This window comes from Stenella coeruleoalba (assembly GCF_951394435.1).
Source record: "Stenella coeruleoalba genome assembly, chromosome: 13".
Taxonomy (NCBI): Eukaryota; Metazoa; Chordata; class Mammalia; order Artiodactyla; family Delphinidae; genus Stenella; species Stenella coeruleoalba.
The window spans coordinates 6,505,097-6,525,191 of NC_137159.1; the positions used below are offsets into that span (position 1 = coordinate 6,505,097).

Here is a 20,095-nt window from a genome sequence, read left to right on the forward strand (position 1 = left end):
ACATTTAGAGAAGAGCTAACACCTATCCTTCTCAAACTCTTCCAAAATATAGCAGAGGGAGGAACACTCCCAAACTCATTCTACGAGGCCACCATCACCCTGATACCAAAATCAGGCAAAGATGTCACAAAAAAAACTACAGGCTAATATCACTGATGAACATAAATTTAAAAATCCTCAACAAAATACTAGCAAACAGAATCCAACAGCACATTAAAAGGATCATACACTATGATCAAGTGGGGTTTATCCCAGGGATGCAAGGAGTCTTCAATATATGCAAATCAATCAACGTGACACACTATATTATCAAACTGAAAGAGAAAAACCATACGATCCTCTCAATAAATGCAGAGAAAGCATTCGACAAAATTCAGCACCCATTTATGATAAAAACCCTCCAGAAAGTAGGCATAGAGGGAACTTTCCTCAACATAATAAAGGCCATATATGACAAACCCACAGCCAACATTGTCCTCAATGGTGAAAAACTGAAACCACTAACATCAGGAACAAGATAAGGTTGCCCACTCTCACCACTCTTATTCAACATAGTTTTGGAAGTTTTAGCCACAGCAATCAGAGAAGAAAAAGAAATAAAAGGAATCCAAACTGGAAAAGAAGAAGTAAAGCTGTCACTGTTTGCAGATGACATGATACTCTACATAGAGAATCCTAAACATGCTACCAGAAAACTACTAGAGCTAAACAATGAATTTGGTAAAGTAGCAGGATACAAAATTAATGCACAGAAATCTCTTGCATTCCTATACACTAATGATGAAAACTCTGAAAGAGAAATTAAGGAAACACTCCCATTTACCATTGCAACAAAAAGAATAAAATACCTAGGAATAAACCTACCTAGGGAGACAAAAGAACTGTATGCAGAAAACTGTAAGACACTGATGAAAGAAACTAAAGATGATACCAACAGATGGAGAGATATACCATGTTCTTGGATTGGAAGAATCAATATTGTGAAAATGACTATACTACCGAAAGAAATCTACATATTCAATGCAATCCCTATCAAACTACCAATGGCATTTTTCACAGAACTAGAACAAAACATTTCACAATTTGTATGGAAACACAAAAGACCCCGAATAGCCAAAGCAGTCTTGAGGGGAAAAAAATGGAGCTGGAGGAATCAGACTCCCTGACTTCAGACTATACTACAAAGCTACAGTCATCAAGACAATACAGTACTGGCATAAAAACAGAAACACAGATCAATGGAACAAGATAGAAAGCCCAGAGACAAACCCACGCACCTATGGTCAACTAATCTATGACAAAGGAGGCAAGCGTACACAATGGAGAAAAGACAGTCTCTTCAATAAGTGGTGCTGGGAAAACTGGACAGCTACATGTAAAAGAATGAAATTACAACACTCCCTAACACCATACACAAAAATAAACTGAAAATGGATTCGAGACCTCAATGTAAGACCGGACACTATAAAACTCTTAGAGGAAAACATAGGAAGAACACTCTGTGACGTAAATCATAGCAAGATCTTGTTTGATCCACCTCCTAGAGTAATGGAAATAAAAACAAAAATAAACAAATGGGACCTAATGAAACTTCAAAGCTTTTGCACAGCGAAGGAAACCATAAACAAGACGAAAAGACAACCCTCAGAATGGGAGAAAATATTTGCAAATGAATTAACAAAGGATTAATCTCCAAAATATATAAACAGCTCAATATTAAAGAAACAAACAACCCAATCCAAAAATGGGCAGAAAACTTAAACAGACATTTTTCTAAGGAAGACATACAGATGGCCAAGAAGCACATGAAAAGCTGCTCAACATCACTAATATTAGAGAAATGAAAATCAAAACTACAGTGAAGTATTACCTCACACCAGCTAGAATGGGCATCATAAGAAAATCTACGAACAACAAATGCTGGAGAGGGTGTGGAGAAAAGGGAACCCACTTGCACTGTTGGTGGGAATGTAGAATGAGACAGCCACTATGGAGAACAGTATGGAGGTTCCTTAAAAAACTAAAAATAGAATTACCATATGATCCAGCAATCCCACTACTGGGCACATACCCAGAGAAAACCATAATTCAAAAAGACACATGCACCCTAATGTTCATGGCAGCACTATTTACAGTAGCCAGGTCATGGAAGCAACCTAAATGCCCATTGACAGACGAATGGATAAGAAGTTGTGGTACATATATACAATGGAATATTACTCAGCCATAAAAAGGAATGAAACTGGGCTTCCCTGGTGGCGCAGTGGTTGAGAGTCCGCCTGCCAATGCAGGGGACACGGGTTCGTGCCCCAGTCCAGGAAGATCCCACATGCTGCGGAGCGGCTGGGCCCGTGAGCCATGGCCGCTGAGCCTGCGCGTCTGGAGCCTGTGTGCCACAACAGGAGAGGCCACAACAGTGAGAGGCCCGCCTACCGCAGAAACAAACACACACACACACACACACACAAAAAGGAACGAAATTGAGTCATTTGTTGAGACATGGATGGGTCTAGAGACTGTCATACAGAGTAAAGTAAGTCAGAAAGAGAAAAACAAATATCGTATATTAACGCATGTATGTGGAACCTAGAAAGATGGTACAGATGGACCGGTTTGCAGGGCAGAAGTTGAGACACAGATGTAGAGAACAAACGTATGGACACCAAGGGGGGAAAGCCGTCAGGGAATGGGGATGGTGGTGTGCTGAATTGGGTGATTGGGATTGACATGTATACACTAATGTGTATAAAACTGATGACTAATAAGAACCTGCTGTATAAAAAAAATAAATAAAATTTAAAAAAATTAAAAAAATGAATATTCCTGTTATGTAAATTGGTGCAGCCACTACGGAAAACAGTATGGAAGTTACTCAGAAAGCTGAAAATAGAGCTACCATATGATCCACCAATCCCACTCCTGGGCATATATCCAGACAAAACTATAATTCAAAATGATACATGCACCCCTATGTTCACAGCAGCAGTATTCACAATAGCCAAGAAATGGAAACAACTTAAGTGTCCATCAACAGATGAAAGGATAAAGAAGATGTGGTACCTATACAATGGAATATTACTCAGCTATAAAAAGAATGAAATAATGCCATTTGCAGCAACACAGATGGACCTAGAGATTATCATACTAAGTGAAGTAAATCAGAAAGAGAAAGACAAATACCATATGATATCACTTAGATGTGGAATCTAAAATATGACACAAATGAACTTATCTGTGAAACAGAAAGAGACTCAGAGACAGAGAACAGACTGGTGGTTGCCAAGGAGGATGGGGGTTGGGGGAGGGATGGAGTGGGAGTTTGGGGTTAGCAAATGCCAACTATTATTATATATAGAATGGATGAACAACAAGGTCCTACACAGGGAACTATGTTCAATATCTGGTGATAAACCATAATGGAAAAGAATATGAAAAAGAATGTACATACACATATAAGTGAGTCACTTTACTACACAGCAGAAATTAACACAACACTGTAAATCAACTAGACTTCAATAAATTTTAAAAAGAGTGTTCCTGTTAGAATTTGATGGAAATGTAGAAAAACATGATGGGAAGTATGTCAAAACATTAACAGTGTCTGTATCTCTAGGTGGTATGATTATAAATCAACTTTGTTTACTTCCTCAAACATTTCAGTATTTTTCTTTTTTTTTTTTTATAAATTTATTTATTTATTTTGGGCTGTGTTGGGTCTTTGTTGCTGTGCGCGGGCTTTCTCTAGTTGTGTCGAGTGGGGGCTACTCTTCATTGCGGTGCGTGGGCTTCTCATTGTGGTGGCTTCTCTTGTTGCAGAGCACGGGCTCTAGGCACGTGTGCTTCAGTAGCTGTGGCACGAGGGCTCAGTAGTTGCGGCTCGTGGGCTCTAGAGAGCAGGCTCCGTAGTTGTGGCGCACGGGCTTAGTTGCTTCGCGGCATGTGGGATCTTCCCGGACCAGGGCTTGAACCCGTGTCTCCTGCATTGGTAGGTGGATTCTCAGCCACTGTGCCACCAGGGAAGTCCCAACATTTCAGTATTTTTCAAGTGTTGTTTTGGTATTGTTTATGTATAAGAAAACATACCCCAAATGATGGGAATAAAGTTGACATGCCTACTGCGTAAGACAGTATTGGGCTAAGGGTCTTCCATGGAAAATCATGAAGAAATATTTGGAGAAAGGGGAAGAACTGTAGACAGAGAAGTTTGTTTTGTTGTTACTATTTTTTAACATTTTTTCCAGATAATTTTTTTTTCAATGCAGCGTGACATAAAATGGAACGAAGTTTGCTATGCTTATGTGCTAATCGCAGCCGGAGTACCTATCACGTGCTAAGAAGCCCTGAAACTTTCCAAAAGGGAGAAACAGTAAACAGCATGTGGCTCAAACGTGTTTTTGCGGGCACTTCCTGGGATTAAAATTTCCTAGAATACATTTTGGGAAACTCTCGCATAAAGCAAGGTCCATTTAAGGTCCGGCTCACCCCTCCTCATTTCCATAACCACGCAGCATCCCTGCACACCAAGGCAGCGGGGTTTGCGGGCACCGCGGAGCCCAGGAGCCTTCAGCAACTTGGTTCAAGAAGAGAACATCGGGGCTTCCCTGGTGGCGCAGTGGTTGGGGGTCCGCCTGCTGATGCAGGGGACACGGGTTCGTGCCCCGGTCCGGGAGGATCCCACGTGCCGCAGAGCGGCTGGGCCCGTGAGCCGTGGCCGCTGAGCCTGCGCGTCCGGAGCCTGTGCTCCGCAATGGGAGAGGCCACAGCAGTGAGAGGCCCGCGTACCGCAGAAAACGGAAAAAGAAGAGAACATCAGAAGAAAAAAAAAAAGAGAGAGAGAGAGAGAACGTCATCTGTATGGGAGGTGGGGAGGGGAAGTCACCCCACAGGGATCAAGGTGGGTCAGGCTGGTGCCACTCTCATCTCAGAAAAATCCGGCAACTCAGTCTGTTTTCTACTGCGCAGCCCCGACTAAGCATTTGGGGCATAAATGAGCTGCACTGAGCCTGTTCTCTTGTGAGATGTAACGGGGACATCTTGACTCTTAGCCAGAGTTATCAGAAAATGTTGAGGCTTAAATGCGAAGCTGGCCTCATTTCCTAGTGATTCTTACTTAATGTTTACCTGGGGGGAGGATTTCATGGGAACACAATCCTTAGGAACTTGTTACCGAAATTCTAAGAGAAATGTTTAGACTTTTCTGAAGGAAGGCTGCATTTTCAAGATGGTGGACTTCCGAAAATCCTTTTTCAATTTAAAATAGGTTGGGAGAAACCCACACACTTAGGGTCACCTAATCTATGACAAAGGAGGCAAGAATATACAATGGAGAAGAGACAGTGTCTTCAATAAGTGGTGCTGGGAAAACTGGACAGCTACATGTAAAAGAATGAAATTAGAACACACCTTAACACCATACACAAAAATAAACTCAACGTGGATTAAAGACCTAAATGTAAGGCCGATACTATAAAACTTTTAGAGGAAAACATAGGGAGAATACTCTCTGACATACATCACAGCAAGATCTTTTTCAATCCACCGCCTAGAATAATGAAATAAAAACAAAAATAAACAAATGGGACCCAATTAAACTTAAAAGCTTTTGCACAGTGAAGGAAACCATAAACAAAATGAAAAGAAAACCCACAGAATGGGAGAAAATATTTGCAAACGAAGCAACCGACAAGGGATTAATCTCCAAAATATACAAACAGCTCATGCAGCTCAATATCAAAAAAAAAAACAAACAACCCAATCAAAAAATGAGCAGAAGATCTAAATAGACATTTCTCCAAAGACAATGGTTAAAAAGCACACGAAAAGATGCTCAACATCACTAATTATTAGAGAAATGCAAATCAAAACTATAATGAGGTATAACCTCACACCAGTCAGAATGGCCATCAACAAAAATTCTACAAACGATAAATGCTGGAGAGGGTGTGGAGAAAAGGGAACCCTCCTACACTGTTGGTGGGAATGTAAACTGGTGCAGCCACTATGGAGAACAGTATGGAGGTTCCTTAAAAAACTGAAAATAGAGCTACCATACGATCCAGCAATTCCACTCCTGGGCACATATCAGGAGAAAACCATAATTCAAAAAGATACATGTACCCCAATGTTCATTGCAGCACTATTTACAATAGGCAGGTCATGGAAGCAACCTAAATGCCCATCAACAGAGGAATGGATAAAGAACATGTGGTACGTATATACAATGGAATATTACACTTTTGTAGATAAGATATGAACTTATCTACAAAACCAAAACAGAGTTACAGATGTAGAAAACCAACTTATGGTTACTGGGGGGTAAGCAGGGAAGGGGGGATGGATAAATTGGAAGATTGGGACTGATACATACACACTACTATATATGAAATAGATAACTAATAAGGACCTATTGTATAGCACAGGGAACTCTACTCAATACTCTATAATGGCCTATATGGGAAAAGAATCTAAAAAAAGAGTGGACATATATATTTTTATAACAGATTCACTTTGCTGTACACCTGAGACAACATTGTAAATCAATTATACCCCAATTTAAAAAAAATTAAGCATTCAGACAAAAAAAATAGACTGGGAGTTTGGGGCTGACATGTACACACTACTATATTTAAAACAGATAACCAACCCTAACCTACTGTACAGCACAGGGAACTCTGCTCAATATTCTGTAATAACCTAAATGGGAAAAGAACTTGAAAAAGAGTAGATACGGGACTTCCCTGGTGGCACAGTGGTTAAGAATCCGCCTGCCAGTGCAGGGGACACGGGTTCGATCCCTGGTCCGGGAAGATCCCATATGCCATGAAGCAACTAAGCCCATGCGCCACAACTACTGAGCCTGTGCTCTAGAGCCCGTGAGCCCCAACTCTTGAGCCTGCATGCCACAACTACCGATGCCCGAGCGCCTAGAGCCTGTGCTCTGCAACAAGAGAAGCCACCGAAATAAGAAGTCCACGCACCACAACAAAGAATAATCCCCGCTCACCGCAACTAGAGAAAGCCCACGCGCAGCAAGACCCAATGCAGCCCCCCAAAAAAAAAAAAAAAAGAGTAGATACATGTGTATGTAGAACTGAATTACTCTGCTGTACACCTGAAACTAACAGAACATTGTTAATCTACTCCAATATAAAATAAAAATTAGAAAAGTAAAATGTATTGAAATGATTGAAAGGGAGTTAAGGAAATTACCCTTTGCCTTAGATGCCCCCAGGAAGGTGCCAGGTCTCCCCGAGCTGGGACAGTCCCAAGTTTCTAGGCCTACCAGGAAAACATTTCTCCTTCTGACAAGTCTTCTTGTCAACCAAGGGACCCCACTAGGGTGAAAGCCAAGAGCCCCAAACAGAAGGAGGCACCGTTCCCGTCTCTGTTTACTGGGCCACAGTAAGAATTAGCATTCTGCCTGCAAGTACACTGCTACTCTCCCCTTTGCTTTGAATGCAGAGTCACTCATCTGGAAACTACAGGGTAAGAGGAATGACTCGTGTGTCCTGATACCACTATGTTCTCGCAATGCCTGCTGCTGCCTTAGTCACCAAATAAAAGAGACAGAAAGGAGCCTCGAATTTTTTACTGCCATTTTTTCCCTGTGTGTGGGCTTATGACGATGTACAGAACACCCGGTCAGGAGCCTAAGGAAGAAAAACACAGCAAAATTAGCATGATAGATGGGCTCCAGCTAGGAACAGCTACATGCAATGCCCAGGGCAAGGCTTTTTCACTCCGCACTGAGCCTGCCACAGGGGCATCGGCAAGTGTGCACAGGGCAGAAGTCCTCCAAGTGGGCTACAACCTTCACGGTGCAGGCCGGCCTTTCCTGTTATACCTACATAATTTACAACAGAGAAATAAAACGACGAGGTCAGTCTCCCCTCTTAACCAAGTTACTCTCCACGAAAGGACACCCAGCTGAGAAAGCAGGGCCCACAAATTCTGGTCATCCTCCCGGCTCTGTCCAACACACCGCTCGGGTACGTTCTTTCCCCTTTATGCTTGGAGGATGCCCCCAACCCGCCTCAAAGCTCTTGGAGGGCAGGGTAATGCTCCGTATCCCCTTCTGTATCTTCCACTTGCTCACATGCTTCCTTAACCAATCCTGATGCAAGGGTGATGGAATGGCAGCTGTCATTGGTCCACATCAACCAACACCCCCAGGAGGGACCGGAAGTAACAACAAGCCTCCCAGTGCTGAAGCCTTTCCTTCTGCAATGCCTGCTTCTGCAAAACTGCATGTAGAGACTCTTCCCTGGTGGCGCAGGGGTTAAGAATCCGCCTGCCAATCCAGGGGACACGGGTTTGAGCCCTGGTCCAGGAAGATCCCACATGCTGTGGGGCAGCTAAGCTTGTGTGCCACAACTACTGAGCCTGCGCTCTAGAGCCCACGAGCCACAACTACTGAGGCTGCATGCCACAACTACTGAAGCCCGTGCTCCCCAACAAGAGAAGCCACCGCAATGAGAAACCTGCGCACTACACTGAAGAAGAGACCCCGCTCGCCACAACTAGAGAAAATCCGTGCACAGTAACGAAGACCCAACGCGGCCCCCCCCCGCAAAAATAAATAAATAATTTTTTTTAAAAAACTGAATGTATAAGCTTCTTATTTGTTGTGTTTTAACTCCTCCCTCTTGTCTGAACCATTTCACTGGTGTTGAGACTAAGAATTAGGGTCAAAGAATAATATAATGATCTAGCTTGTGTTTCAGAACCAGCTCTCGCCCTGCAGAGAACTCCAAGCAGCAGCTACTCTTGCCTGACACTCTTGATCCTTATTGACAAAGGCCACAAAAAAGAATGCTATTTTGCCATTTGCAGCAACATGGATGAAGGTCAGAGGTTATCACACTAAGTGAAGTCTGTCATACAAGAAAGACAAACACCATACGATATCACTTATATGTGGCATCTCAAAAATGATATAAATGAACTTATTTACAAAACAGAAACAGACTCACACACAGAAAACAAACTTATGGTTACCAAAGGGGAAGTGGGGGGAGTGATAACCTAGGAATTTGGAATTAACATATACAAACTACTATATATAAGACAGATAAACAGGGGCTTCCCTGGTGGCGCAGTGGTTGAGAGTCCGCCTGCGATGCAGGGGACACGGGTTCGTGCCCCGGTCCGGGAAGATCCCACATGCCGCGGAGCGGCTGGGCCCGTGAGCCGTGGCCGCTGAGCCTGCGCGTCCGGAGCCTGTGCTCCACAACGGGAGAGGCCACAGCAGTGAGAGGCCCACATACCGCAAAAAAAAAAAAAAAAAAGATAGACAACTGGATCTACTGTATAGCACAGGGAATTATACTCAATATCTTGTAATACCTAAAATGGAAAAGAATCTGAAAATGGGAAACAAATCTGAAAAAATATGTATTATGGATATATATGTATGTATAACTGAATCACTTTGCTGTACACCTGAAACTAACACAACATTGGAAATCAACTATACGTTGATTTTAAGAAAAGGTGACATGCTTAGCAAACATTTGGTCCTGTCCAAAACGTCCATAAGTCATCTGGTCCATAAGATGCTTGGTCCACACCAAAATGTCCTTGAAATTTGGTCCTATCCAAAACTTCCAGGGAGACATCTGGTCCATGCCAAAAGGTCCTTGATATTTTGGTCCTGTCCAAAACCATTTGGCATGGACCAAATATGTTCACGGATGTTTGGGATAGGACCAAATTTCAAGGGCCTTTTGGCGTAGACCAAATATCTTATGGACCAAGTGTCTCATGGACATTCTGGACAGGACCAAATGTCCTGCAAGGGGCAGCCCAATTCTAAACTCACCACCCATCCTCCCTCCTTCAGTGAAAATGCACGAGGTTATGGAAATAGACCTTCACTGATAAGAGATAATGTAATTTTAGTTAATGCCAATGAACTGACCATTTAATATTGGATTAAAGGAGGCTCTCATGAAAGACTTTCTTCTTAGCATTCAGTTCTATCAAGAAATGGAATGAGCTGTATTTTACAATACTGCCCAGTTACAGAAGCTTGCTTTCTTTGGAAAGTGATGATTCTTCCAATGCTTTCTGTCCCTACCCCTTGGACACGTGGGTGAATCATGTTATGAGCAGCTGTCAAGAGCCCAGACTTTAGGAACTGATGCCTGAATGTGAATCCCTGCCTGCCTGTGGGACCCCTCAGCCTCCGGCTTCTCCACTGTAAAATGGGACTAAAAATAACCTCTGTCGAGGTTTAGAGTTAATGCATGTAAAATGCTGCAGACACACAGTGTGTGCCCCGGAAGTGTTAGCTTTTCTTATTAGCACTGTGTACCCTGCACTGTGCTAGGGTCTTATACTGAGCTCCATTTAGTTCCTGCAATAACCCTAGGAAGAGCGTGCTACTATTAACACCCCCATTTTACAGGGTAGGAAACTAAGGCTAGGAGAGGATTTTTTTTTAAGCTCGTCTAAGGATGGAAAGTAAAAGTGGCAAGAATCAAAGCTGGGACTGTCTGATTCTAAGCCCATGCACTTCCTGCCACACCACACTACTTCCTGGATGACACACACACACACACACACACACACACACACACACACACTGCCAAACAGTGTCACATCAGAATTAGAAAAATGTGCTTATGACTGGTAAACTGTGCCTCATTATCTAGGGATCCAAATGTCTCTCAATCAAACTGTTTCTTTTCTGAGTACAAGGACCATGTTTTTACATCTTCCCTAAAGAAAAAGCACATAGTTCTGTACACACAATAGGGCGCTCAATGCTCACTGGATTTACATGGAAATTCACAGCAGAAAGTGGATCCGTGTCCTGGTTTAGAATAGTTGATCAAACAATCCAAATAACCCATGAATTCCCCAAAGCTTTGAAAACCTTGCCTAATATAGCTCATGTGTTCTGGAGACAACGAGAGATCTGATCTGAAGCTAAATCTCATCAAAAATACCGGGAGAGAAAACAATTCATATCAGACCTCCAGGTGGGATTAGGGGAAGGGCCTCCCACGTCGCTGCTATAAAGCCCACAGAGCTAGAGGCTTTGGAAGTGATACAATTTTAGTATTGTCTTTGTTTTGCCCTTGTTTTTTTTCCCCCACGTGTTACGAAGAATACTGCATTATTGCTGCTATTCTGGCGAAGAGATCTGGGTATTCCTAAACATTCTAAAACCCGTCTCCCCACCTGAGGACAAGAGGGGAGTAAGGACCAGCAGCCTCACTGCCCAGTGTCTATGCTGGGAGGTTTCCAAATAGGAGATTTGGTGGCATGGGTGCCCATGCCTCAAAGCAAATGGGGGTGGCAATAAATGGAAAGGAACTGCATACAATTGGATTTCTAAGAATTTTTAGCCAAGATTTTATTGGAATATCTATATTGGATGATCTCTGAGCATGGTAGAGCCTAAACATGCATTTGACCTCTTCCTGATTTTGAGGTAAGCCATGCAGTAAAAAGACAGGACTAAGACTGTGGGCCTGGGGGTGACATTAAAGATGATGATGGCGAAAGCCAAACTGCTATGGACTCAAAGTCACATCAGGACACGGTCTGGGCCTGCCAGACGGACCAAATTAGTTCTCATGTGAAGAGATATGTGTGTGGTCCAGAGAATAAGAACAGAGTCCAAGGTTTAGGAAGCCTGTATTTATCTTCCACTTCTGCTACTTGTTAGAGCTTTAGGGTGGTTTGACAAGTTACTTAACCTTATTAGGCCTTAGTTTCCTTAGCTGTAAAATGGGAATAAGGATGATACACACCTCAAACGAATGTGGAGGAGTTGATATGAGATAATGCATAGAAAAGTACTTAGCCTGGTACCGTGCACCCGAAAGTTATCAGGGCACACAGGGCACGCCCAGTGACCACTGGCCAGCACCACTGACCTTTTCATTATTGCTAATGGAAGTAGCTTATAAATGTGTTAATGGAAAATGTCCTGCATCTTCACACACAGGTAGCGATGAATACTTAAAAAAGCAAAAGCTTCTTGGTGTATTTTGTGGCTGTTCCCAAAATAGACCGCGAGGAGGGCAGGGCAGAAATGATGAGCCTCGTGTTGCAGCTGGGAAGGTGGAGGCTTAGCGAGGTGAAGGGGCTTATTGGAATCCATCAGGTAGGACAGCGCCAGCCAGGAATGCAGCTCAGGCCTCTGCCTCCTGCCCTGTCTCCACAGCGACCTGGCGTGCAACCAAGAGGCGAGATGCCCCCCAGCAGAGAGCTGGAGGCCTGCCAGGGAGAGGTGGCACGAGGACTCCGTTCCAGTCTGGTCTCATCTGATCTATTCATTTGCATGTTGCTTGGATTTTACAGCCCTTGTAGGTGGTGGCCTAAGGGAGCCATGGTCCCCAGTGCCAAGTGATGTGCCTGTTAGTTCAGAATAGTCTGGGGAGTTCCTCATATTACTCTTGGTTTACCTTGGTCCTCCAGCTCCAGCAACCCTCACTCCACCCCAACCTGAGTTTGCCTACCCCTCCGGCATTGCCCTGCTCCCTGATGTTCTTAAGGAAGTATTTGGGAAATTAACAACCAATGCACACTTCCCCTGCGCCCCACAGGGGAAGATTCAGGTCTCAGAGGTCTGAGTGGCTGGGGACTTATTGTTCTCATGGCTGCCCCCGCACCAGGTGACGTGGAAGGACAGACACCCCCGGGGCTGCTGAACTGGGCGACTTCTGAGGGCTCCGTCATTCGAAAGTGGAGGATTCTGTAGGTGCCAACCAGGTAGTGGGCTCTGTGAAGGGAGGTGGGCAAACCCTTCAGCCCTGTAGGTTGTCAGAGGGCGGAGGGACCTGCCAGCCACAGGCAGTGGCAGGAGGAGAGAGCAAAGAGCTTGGAGGAAGAAGGCTAGTCCTCCGGGCCTGAGTACAGGCCTTCCTGAGACAGGACATCCCGTGTCGCCATAGGACACCACTGCTGGGCCCGTCCCCGTGCAACCTAATGGTCCGTGGTCACCTACCCATCACCACCATTCACCTGGGCCCTCCCATGGGCACGCCTCTCATTCATCTTTATTACCCCAGAGCCTGGTGTGGTCACTGCCAACTCGGTCTGATCGTACGAGACAGATACCATCCGACTGGCCTCTACCTTCAAAATATCCACTTTATGGGGGACTTCCCTGGCGGTCCAGTAGTTAAGACTCCACACTTCCAATGCAGGGGGCACGGGATCAATCCCTGGTCAGGGAACTAAGATCCCGCATGCCCCGCGGTGAGGCCAAAAAATAAAATAAAATAAAACAAAATATCTACTTTATGATTCCACCTCATATACAGTAGGTGTTCAATAAATGTCCAGTGAAGGAATAAGCATGGACGTGGTTCTAACAGCGCTGACATGCCAGCGACCAAGCCAGGCTTTCTGGTCAACCCGACAACAGTGCCAAGCAGCTGTGACAGCTCCATTTTCCGACGAGGAAGCTGAGATACCATATATGGAAGAGCTGAGCCCAGCGAGGATGGTTATTCCATGTTCACTGCGTGCTGATGATTATTCCAATTACTGTCCAGGGCCAACAGCTCCCTGACAGCACATCCAAGATTTAAACCCAGCCTGGCCTGGCTCTAATCAGGCTGCCTTGCCACGCAGTGTCCATCCTGGAAATGCAGTAACTGCAGGCTTCTGAAAGGAGGCCCCCGTCAACAGGGTCACCACATGGACATGTGAAAGCTACAAACCACTTGGCAAGTCCCACACGATCAGTAATTTCTGGGTAAGGAACAAAACTGAGGGAACCGGCTTGAATTTTTTCAGCGGAGCGACGCAGTATTTCAAGGAGCACATGTGCCCCAGCCCCCTGCCTGGCCGTGCTTTCCGCTGTAGAGTGAGCACAAGCGGGGTTCGGACGGCGGACACACGACACAGCCGCGGCGGGGAAGTCGCCCCTCTTACCTCTTTGCCCTGTCTTTCTCATCTTCATCCATTAGATTGTCTCGGCAGTTTTTCCTGCAAAAAAAAAAAAAAAGAACAGATGATGACTCTCTGATTCTCGACCTTTCTCACAGGTCTTTCTGGTTGCCATCATTTTGGTCTGATCTAAATCACATGCCTTAATCCACAGGTTCTCAAACTTTCTGGTTCCAGCAACTCTTTGCACCCTCTCAAAAATGACCGAGGACTCTGAAGACCTCTTTTGTATGTGGGTGAAAACTGAGAAATCTTAAATGTACAATATTCCATTAAGCATCAGAGAGATGTCATCAACAGAACTCCAAGAGCTTCTGGAAAAGACCACTGTATACTCAAAAGAGTAAACAGGCAAATGATATGTTAACATTAGGAAAACTGTTTTGACCTCAAGGACCCCCCCTGGGTCCCTAGATCACACTCTGGGAACTGCTTTCCGGACCCAGCTCAACAAAGCATCTGTTTATTTCAAACCTGCAAGCTGCCCGAGACGTTCTAAAGGAGAGCATTTCTTTATTTGTTCATTTAAATACACAAATTCCTCTTATGCAGCCTGGAGGGATCGGGGCCCCCAAAAGTATAACTGCTCCCCTATCTTTAAGGCATGTACACCCCCTAGATAGTCAAGGTACACAGATGTGAAAAAGGAAGTAACAATCCAGGAATGTTCTCACAGCCCCAAACCTCATCACCTGGGCCTCTACTCTCCCAGGCCGCTGGCTCAAAGGCTCTTGGGCCGACTGACCCGGTGTCCCCTGCTACACACAGGCCTGTGGTCCTTCACCCCTCAGAGCCACATCCCTGATTACTCTTCCTTCACACGTTTCCCGGAGTCCCATCTGTCTGGGGGAGGTCCCCCTCCAGCCCCTCCATGCAGAAAGACTTTCAGGGTGTCCCTGAGGCCAGAGTTGGGGGAATTGGAGGCAAAGTGTGGTGGAGATAAGGGTGGGGACCACAGAAGAAATGGATCGCCGTGACCCACACGCTTCTGGTCTCTAAACAGAGGGAGGGCCTGACATCAGAACTCCAGAATCAACACTTTGCAAATGCACTAACCTTTACGCTCAAAATTCCAAGTTCCTGATGACAGTTTTTTTTTTTATGAAAATAACTCATTTTATGAAAAGGCCAGTATGAATTTTGTAACAAAAGTAGACAAGGATATTAACAGAAAGAATTATTCTAGGTCAATCTCATTCATGAACATGAATATAAGAATTCCCAACCAAACAGCAAATCCAATAGAACCATACATAAAAGTTGTAACATTTGGGCTTCCCTGGTGGCGCAGTGGTTGAGAGTCCGCCTGCCGATGCAGGGGACGCGGGTTCGTGCCCCGGTCCGGGAGGATCCCACATGCCGCGGAGCGGCTGGGCCCGTGAGCCATGGCCGCTGAGCCTGCGCGTCCGGAGCCTGTGCTCCGCAACGGGAGAGGCCACGACAGTGAGAGGCCCGCATACCGCAAAAAAAAAAAAAAAAAAAAAAATTGTAACATTAGGTAAAAATTTGTAATGGGACAAATGAATCTTTTCTCTGAGATAATTTTGTTTTGTAGTTTTTGGTCTGCTGTGAGCCCAGGCATGAGTCTGAGGCAAAGAGGAAAAGGAATTCTGCAGTCACAGCCCCTGTTTACTTACAAGCCCCATTCGGTTAATAGCAGGCATATTTTAGTGACAGATTCGCAAGAAACCCCATTCAGCAGTTGAGGCCTGTGGCATAATTAGAATGGAGTTAGCATATCTGCAAACAGGCATCTGCTTAATGTTTCCCAGATGGAATCTGTTCAGAGCTTTAAGACATGAAAAATGCAGTCCATTTGTTTAATGATGTGCTACCCCAGGTCTGCACTCCATGGAAAGCGGTGGCTGCCCGTGTGCTGAGGGCATGAGCCCGCATCCAGCCATGGTAAAAGAGTAAAAGCCGTGCCCCTTCCCAGGTACCCCTGGACAGAGCACGTTTACGGGAGGATGTGGGCTTCGGTCTGCTTTGCTGAGGATCTGGAATCCTGTTTGGATGGCAGGGGCTGCTTTGTCATACATGAAACATTGTAGAAACACCTACAAATGACTAAGAGCTACTCTGTATCAACTGCGGCAGCTCTGATTCCTCTCTCTCTGTTCTTAAACACTTCCTGAATCCATGAAGCCCTGATGTTCTACACCCACGTTCTCTTCTTTCCCATCCCTCCCATTTCCTTGCCCTATTCCTGTCACTTGACCCCTAAGTCACTCTGCTCCACTGCACCTGAGGGAAGAGAACACACCTGAGTTGTGCTCCCCAGGAGCACCTGCCCCAGAAGCTTCACACCAATGTCCTGTTTTGTCACACCTGCTGTCTCCCATGCCTTCCTCATGTCCATCAACAGAGGAATGGATAAAGAAGATGTGGTACATATATACAATGGAGTACTACTCAGCCATAAAAAAGAACGAAATGATGCCATTTGCAGCAATATGGATGGACCTAGAGATTCTCATACTAAGTGAAGTAAGTCAGACAGAGAAAAACAAATATCACATGATACCACTTATATGCAGAATCTCAAAAAATGATACAAATGAACTTATTTACAAAATAGAAATAGACTCGCAGACTTCAAAAACAAACTTATGGTTACCAAAGGGGAAAGGCTGGGGGGAGGGATAAATTAGGAGTTTGGGATTAACATACACACACTACTATACATAAAATAGACAAACAACAGGACCTACAATATAGCACAAGAAACTCTACTCAATATTCTGTAATAACCTATATGGGAAAAGAATCTGAAAAAGAACAGATATATGTATATGTATAACTGATTCACTTTGTTGTACACCTAAAATTAACACAACATTTTAAATCAACTATACTCCAATATAAAAGAAAAATTAAATTAAAAAGTTAAGCGCACATAAAAAAACAATTGCAGTAATGTACACATAACTTAAAATTTGCCATTTTAAACTCTACAGCTCAGTAGCATTAAGTATATTCATACTGTGGTGCAACCATCACCACCGTCCATCTCCAGAGCTCTTTTTATCTTGCAAAACTGAAACTCTGTCCCCATTAAACACTGACTCCCCACTTTCCTTCATCCAACCCCTCATGACCACCATTCTACTTTCTGTCTCCACGATTCTGACGACTCTAGGGCCCTCATAGAGGTGGAATTATACAGGATTTGTCCTTTTGTAATGGGTTTGTGTCATTTAGCATAACGCCCCAAGGTTCATCGTGTCTTGGCATGTGTCAGAATCTCCTTCCTTTGTGAGGCTGAATCATATTCCACTGTAGGTATGGACCACCTTTTGTTTACCCATCCTCTGTTGATGGACCCTGGGTTGCCTGCACCTTTGGACCATTATGAGGAACATGGGTGTCCCTCCCCCCTTGTATCTTTGAGTCACTCTTTTAATTCATCATGCGGAGGGGCCCAAAGCACACAAGAAAGAGGGAAAAGGGGAAGAAAAGTAGTCCTGTGAGGTTGGGTGAAAGGAACAACAGAGAAGTTTAAGGGGTGACAGCGACTTTTCCCAATTGTATAAAGAGTTTCCAATTCAGAGAGGAGAAGAATAAATTAGGAGTTTGGGATTAAAATACACACATTACTATATATGAAATAGATAACCAACAAGGACCTACTGTATAGCACAGGGAACTATACTCAATGTCTTGTAATAACTATAATGGAAGAGAATGTAAAAGAATACATATATCTATATATATCTATATATCTGAATCACTTTACTGTATAACTGAAGGTAACACAACATTATAAATCAACTATATTTCAACAAAAAATTTTTTTAAAAAAGAATTTCCAATTAAAAAGGATTTTGAGCAGCAGTTTTTTTTTGTTTGTTTTGTTTTTTTAATGACCACAGAAGGCCAGGGAAGAGAAAATGAGCTGCAATGAAGGCAAAGGAGATTCTGTGTAGAGCTGAGAAAATAACTGTTGATATGATTAACCCCCAAAGTGAACAACGGTGCAAAGCGCCAGTATTTTTACTCCAGATAACCACACATCCTAGATGGGCTAGACATTTAGGGGTTTCTTCGTCACAGTCCCAATAGGAAACAGGACTTAACTGCAAGGAGGCTGTGTGTAAAGGTGTGTGGAGGTGGGGTGGCTAGGGAAATCAGGAGAGATGCTGCAGGTACCTAGGGCTGGTGTCAGCAGAGCTGTTGACACCTCTGTGCATCAAGGGACAAGAGGGAACTGGTTACCTGGACCTGGAAGGAGCGTGTCATATAGGAGAGGTGGCATTTGGTGGAGGGATGCAGTCAGCCTGAAGAAACCTTGTAAGAAGGGAGACGAGGGGATAAATACCTCACCTCCTCGTCCGCCCTCCCCAGTCTCTCACTTGTGTCTCCTGTTGGCCACACCACCCAGAAGACAGAAAGGGAGGCTATTATGACATCCTCACAGGGGAGCCTCCGGGGCAGACAGGATGGTGGGGACGGGCAGAGGGGCACAGGGAGGAGACCCCGCCCACCCAGTACATTTCATTTCTTGGGGGCTCTTCCAGTTCTGGGTTTCTTGGCTTTTTCTGGAACACAAACTATTTGGAGTCTTTTTACACCTTGTAACATCTCCCGAAATTTCAAGTACAGGCATCTGCATCTACTAACTGACCACTCAAGAAATACTAACCAATGAGAATGATGAGAGGCTGAGGAAAAGAGAGCCTGGAACTATTGGAACAACAAAATCTGTAACGATGGATAGTAACCCAGAGAATAAACTAAATATTCATGAGTCCACTGGTACAAATAAATAATTAAATGAATAAATAAATGGAGGAGGGGACAGGTTTCCCTTACAGAAGAATTTCAATTAATAAATGTAGAAGGAAGAAGGGAAATCAAAGATCACCGTCAGTACACCAAAGTAGTAACTGTTGCAGGCAAAATCCACTGAGGGATGCCGAAATTAATGGGCAAAAGTTTGAGGAGAATCAGGTTATTTGCATGGTTCAAAGTATCTCCCTCAAGACATTTATTAATTATAAAAGAAAAATAGTAACTTTACAAGTAGAGAAGATTGGCAGATACCACCTTCACCCGGGGTCAAAATTAACCTCACCAGGATAAGTTATATCCAAGTGTTTTGGTGGAAATAAGCACTCATTCTTTCGGGTATACACAACTAAGAGTGTACCTGCTGGATCACAGTACAGCCATATGCTTACTATATTAGAAACTGCCCCACTGTTTCCCAAGGTGACTGTACACTTTTATATTTGCACCAGTAGCACATGAGAGTTCCAGAGGCTCCACGTTCTCACCCAACACTTGGTTATGTCTTCTTAATTTTAGTCATTCTAGTGGGTATGTTTTGGGATCTCATGGGGATTTGACTTTCCATCTCCCTGATGATTAATGATGTTGAGCATCTTTTCATGGACTTATTTGCTGTCTAGACAGCTTCTTTTGTGATGCATCTGTTCAAGTGTTTTGCCCACTTTTCTTTCTTTTCCTTCCTCTTTTTGAAAGAAATTGGGCTGTTTATCTTCATCATACTCATCTGTAGAAGCTTCTCTCTTTTGGATATAAGGACTGTGCCAGATATATGTATTCTGAACATTTTCTGCCAGCCTGTGGCTGGTCTCTTAACTTTCTTGATGATGTCTTTTGATGAACGGTTTTTAATTTTGATAAAGTGTAATTTATGTATTTTTTATTTTTGTGTCCTAAGAAGTCTTTGCCACCTCAGTGTCATGAAGAATGATCCTATGTTTTCTTGTAGAAGCTTTATCATTTTATCCTAAATTTTATGTGTGGTGTAAGATAGTGGTCAAGGATCACCTTTTTTCCCCCATCTGTATACTCACCTGTTCCAGGATCATTTATTGAAAAGATATTTCTTTCCCAATTGCATTGTCACTTTGTCAAATATCTTGTGTGATCCTATATCCGTGTGTCTGTACAGAATCTCTTTCAGTTCTATTTATCTATAGGGTATCCTTAAAGTTCAGACACATAGGATAAACTTATTTTTTTTTAATACAATTTTTTTTCTTAATTTCATTTTTGGGGTATTCATTGCTAGTATACTGAAATACAATTGACTTTTTTTCCCACGCCGCACAGCTTATGCAATCTTAGTTCCCCAGCCAAGGATTGAACCTGGGCCCTCGGCAGTGAGAGCACGGAGTCCTAACCACTGTACTGCCAGGGAATTCCCTAAACTTAT

At 43.8% G+C, this 20,095-nt stretch overlaps 1 protein-coding gene across 5 annotated transcripts in view; it reads right to left on the reverse strand.

Moving 5' to 3' along the window:
- Positions 1–20,095, reverse strand: part of NPAS2 (neuronal PAS domain protein 2) — a 180,841-nt gene that overhangs the window by 87,419 nt on the left and 73,327 nt on the right. For all 5 annotated transcript variants that reach the window (XM_079941231.1, XM_079941233.1, XM_079941229.1 and 2 more), the window contains exon 2: positions 13,897–13,950. In XM_079941231.1, the coding sequence (XP_079797357.1) occupies positions 13,897–13,924 (28 nt within the window). In that variant the 5' untranslated portion in view covers positions 13,925–13,950. The remainder of the gene's footprint in view (positions 1–13,896; positions 13,951–20,095) is intronic.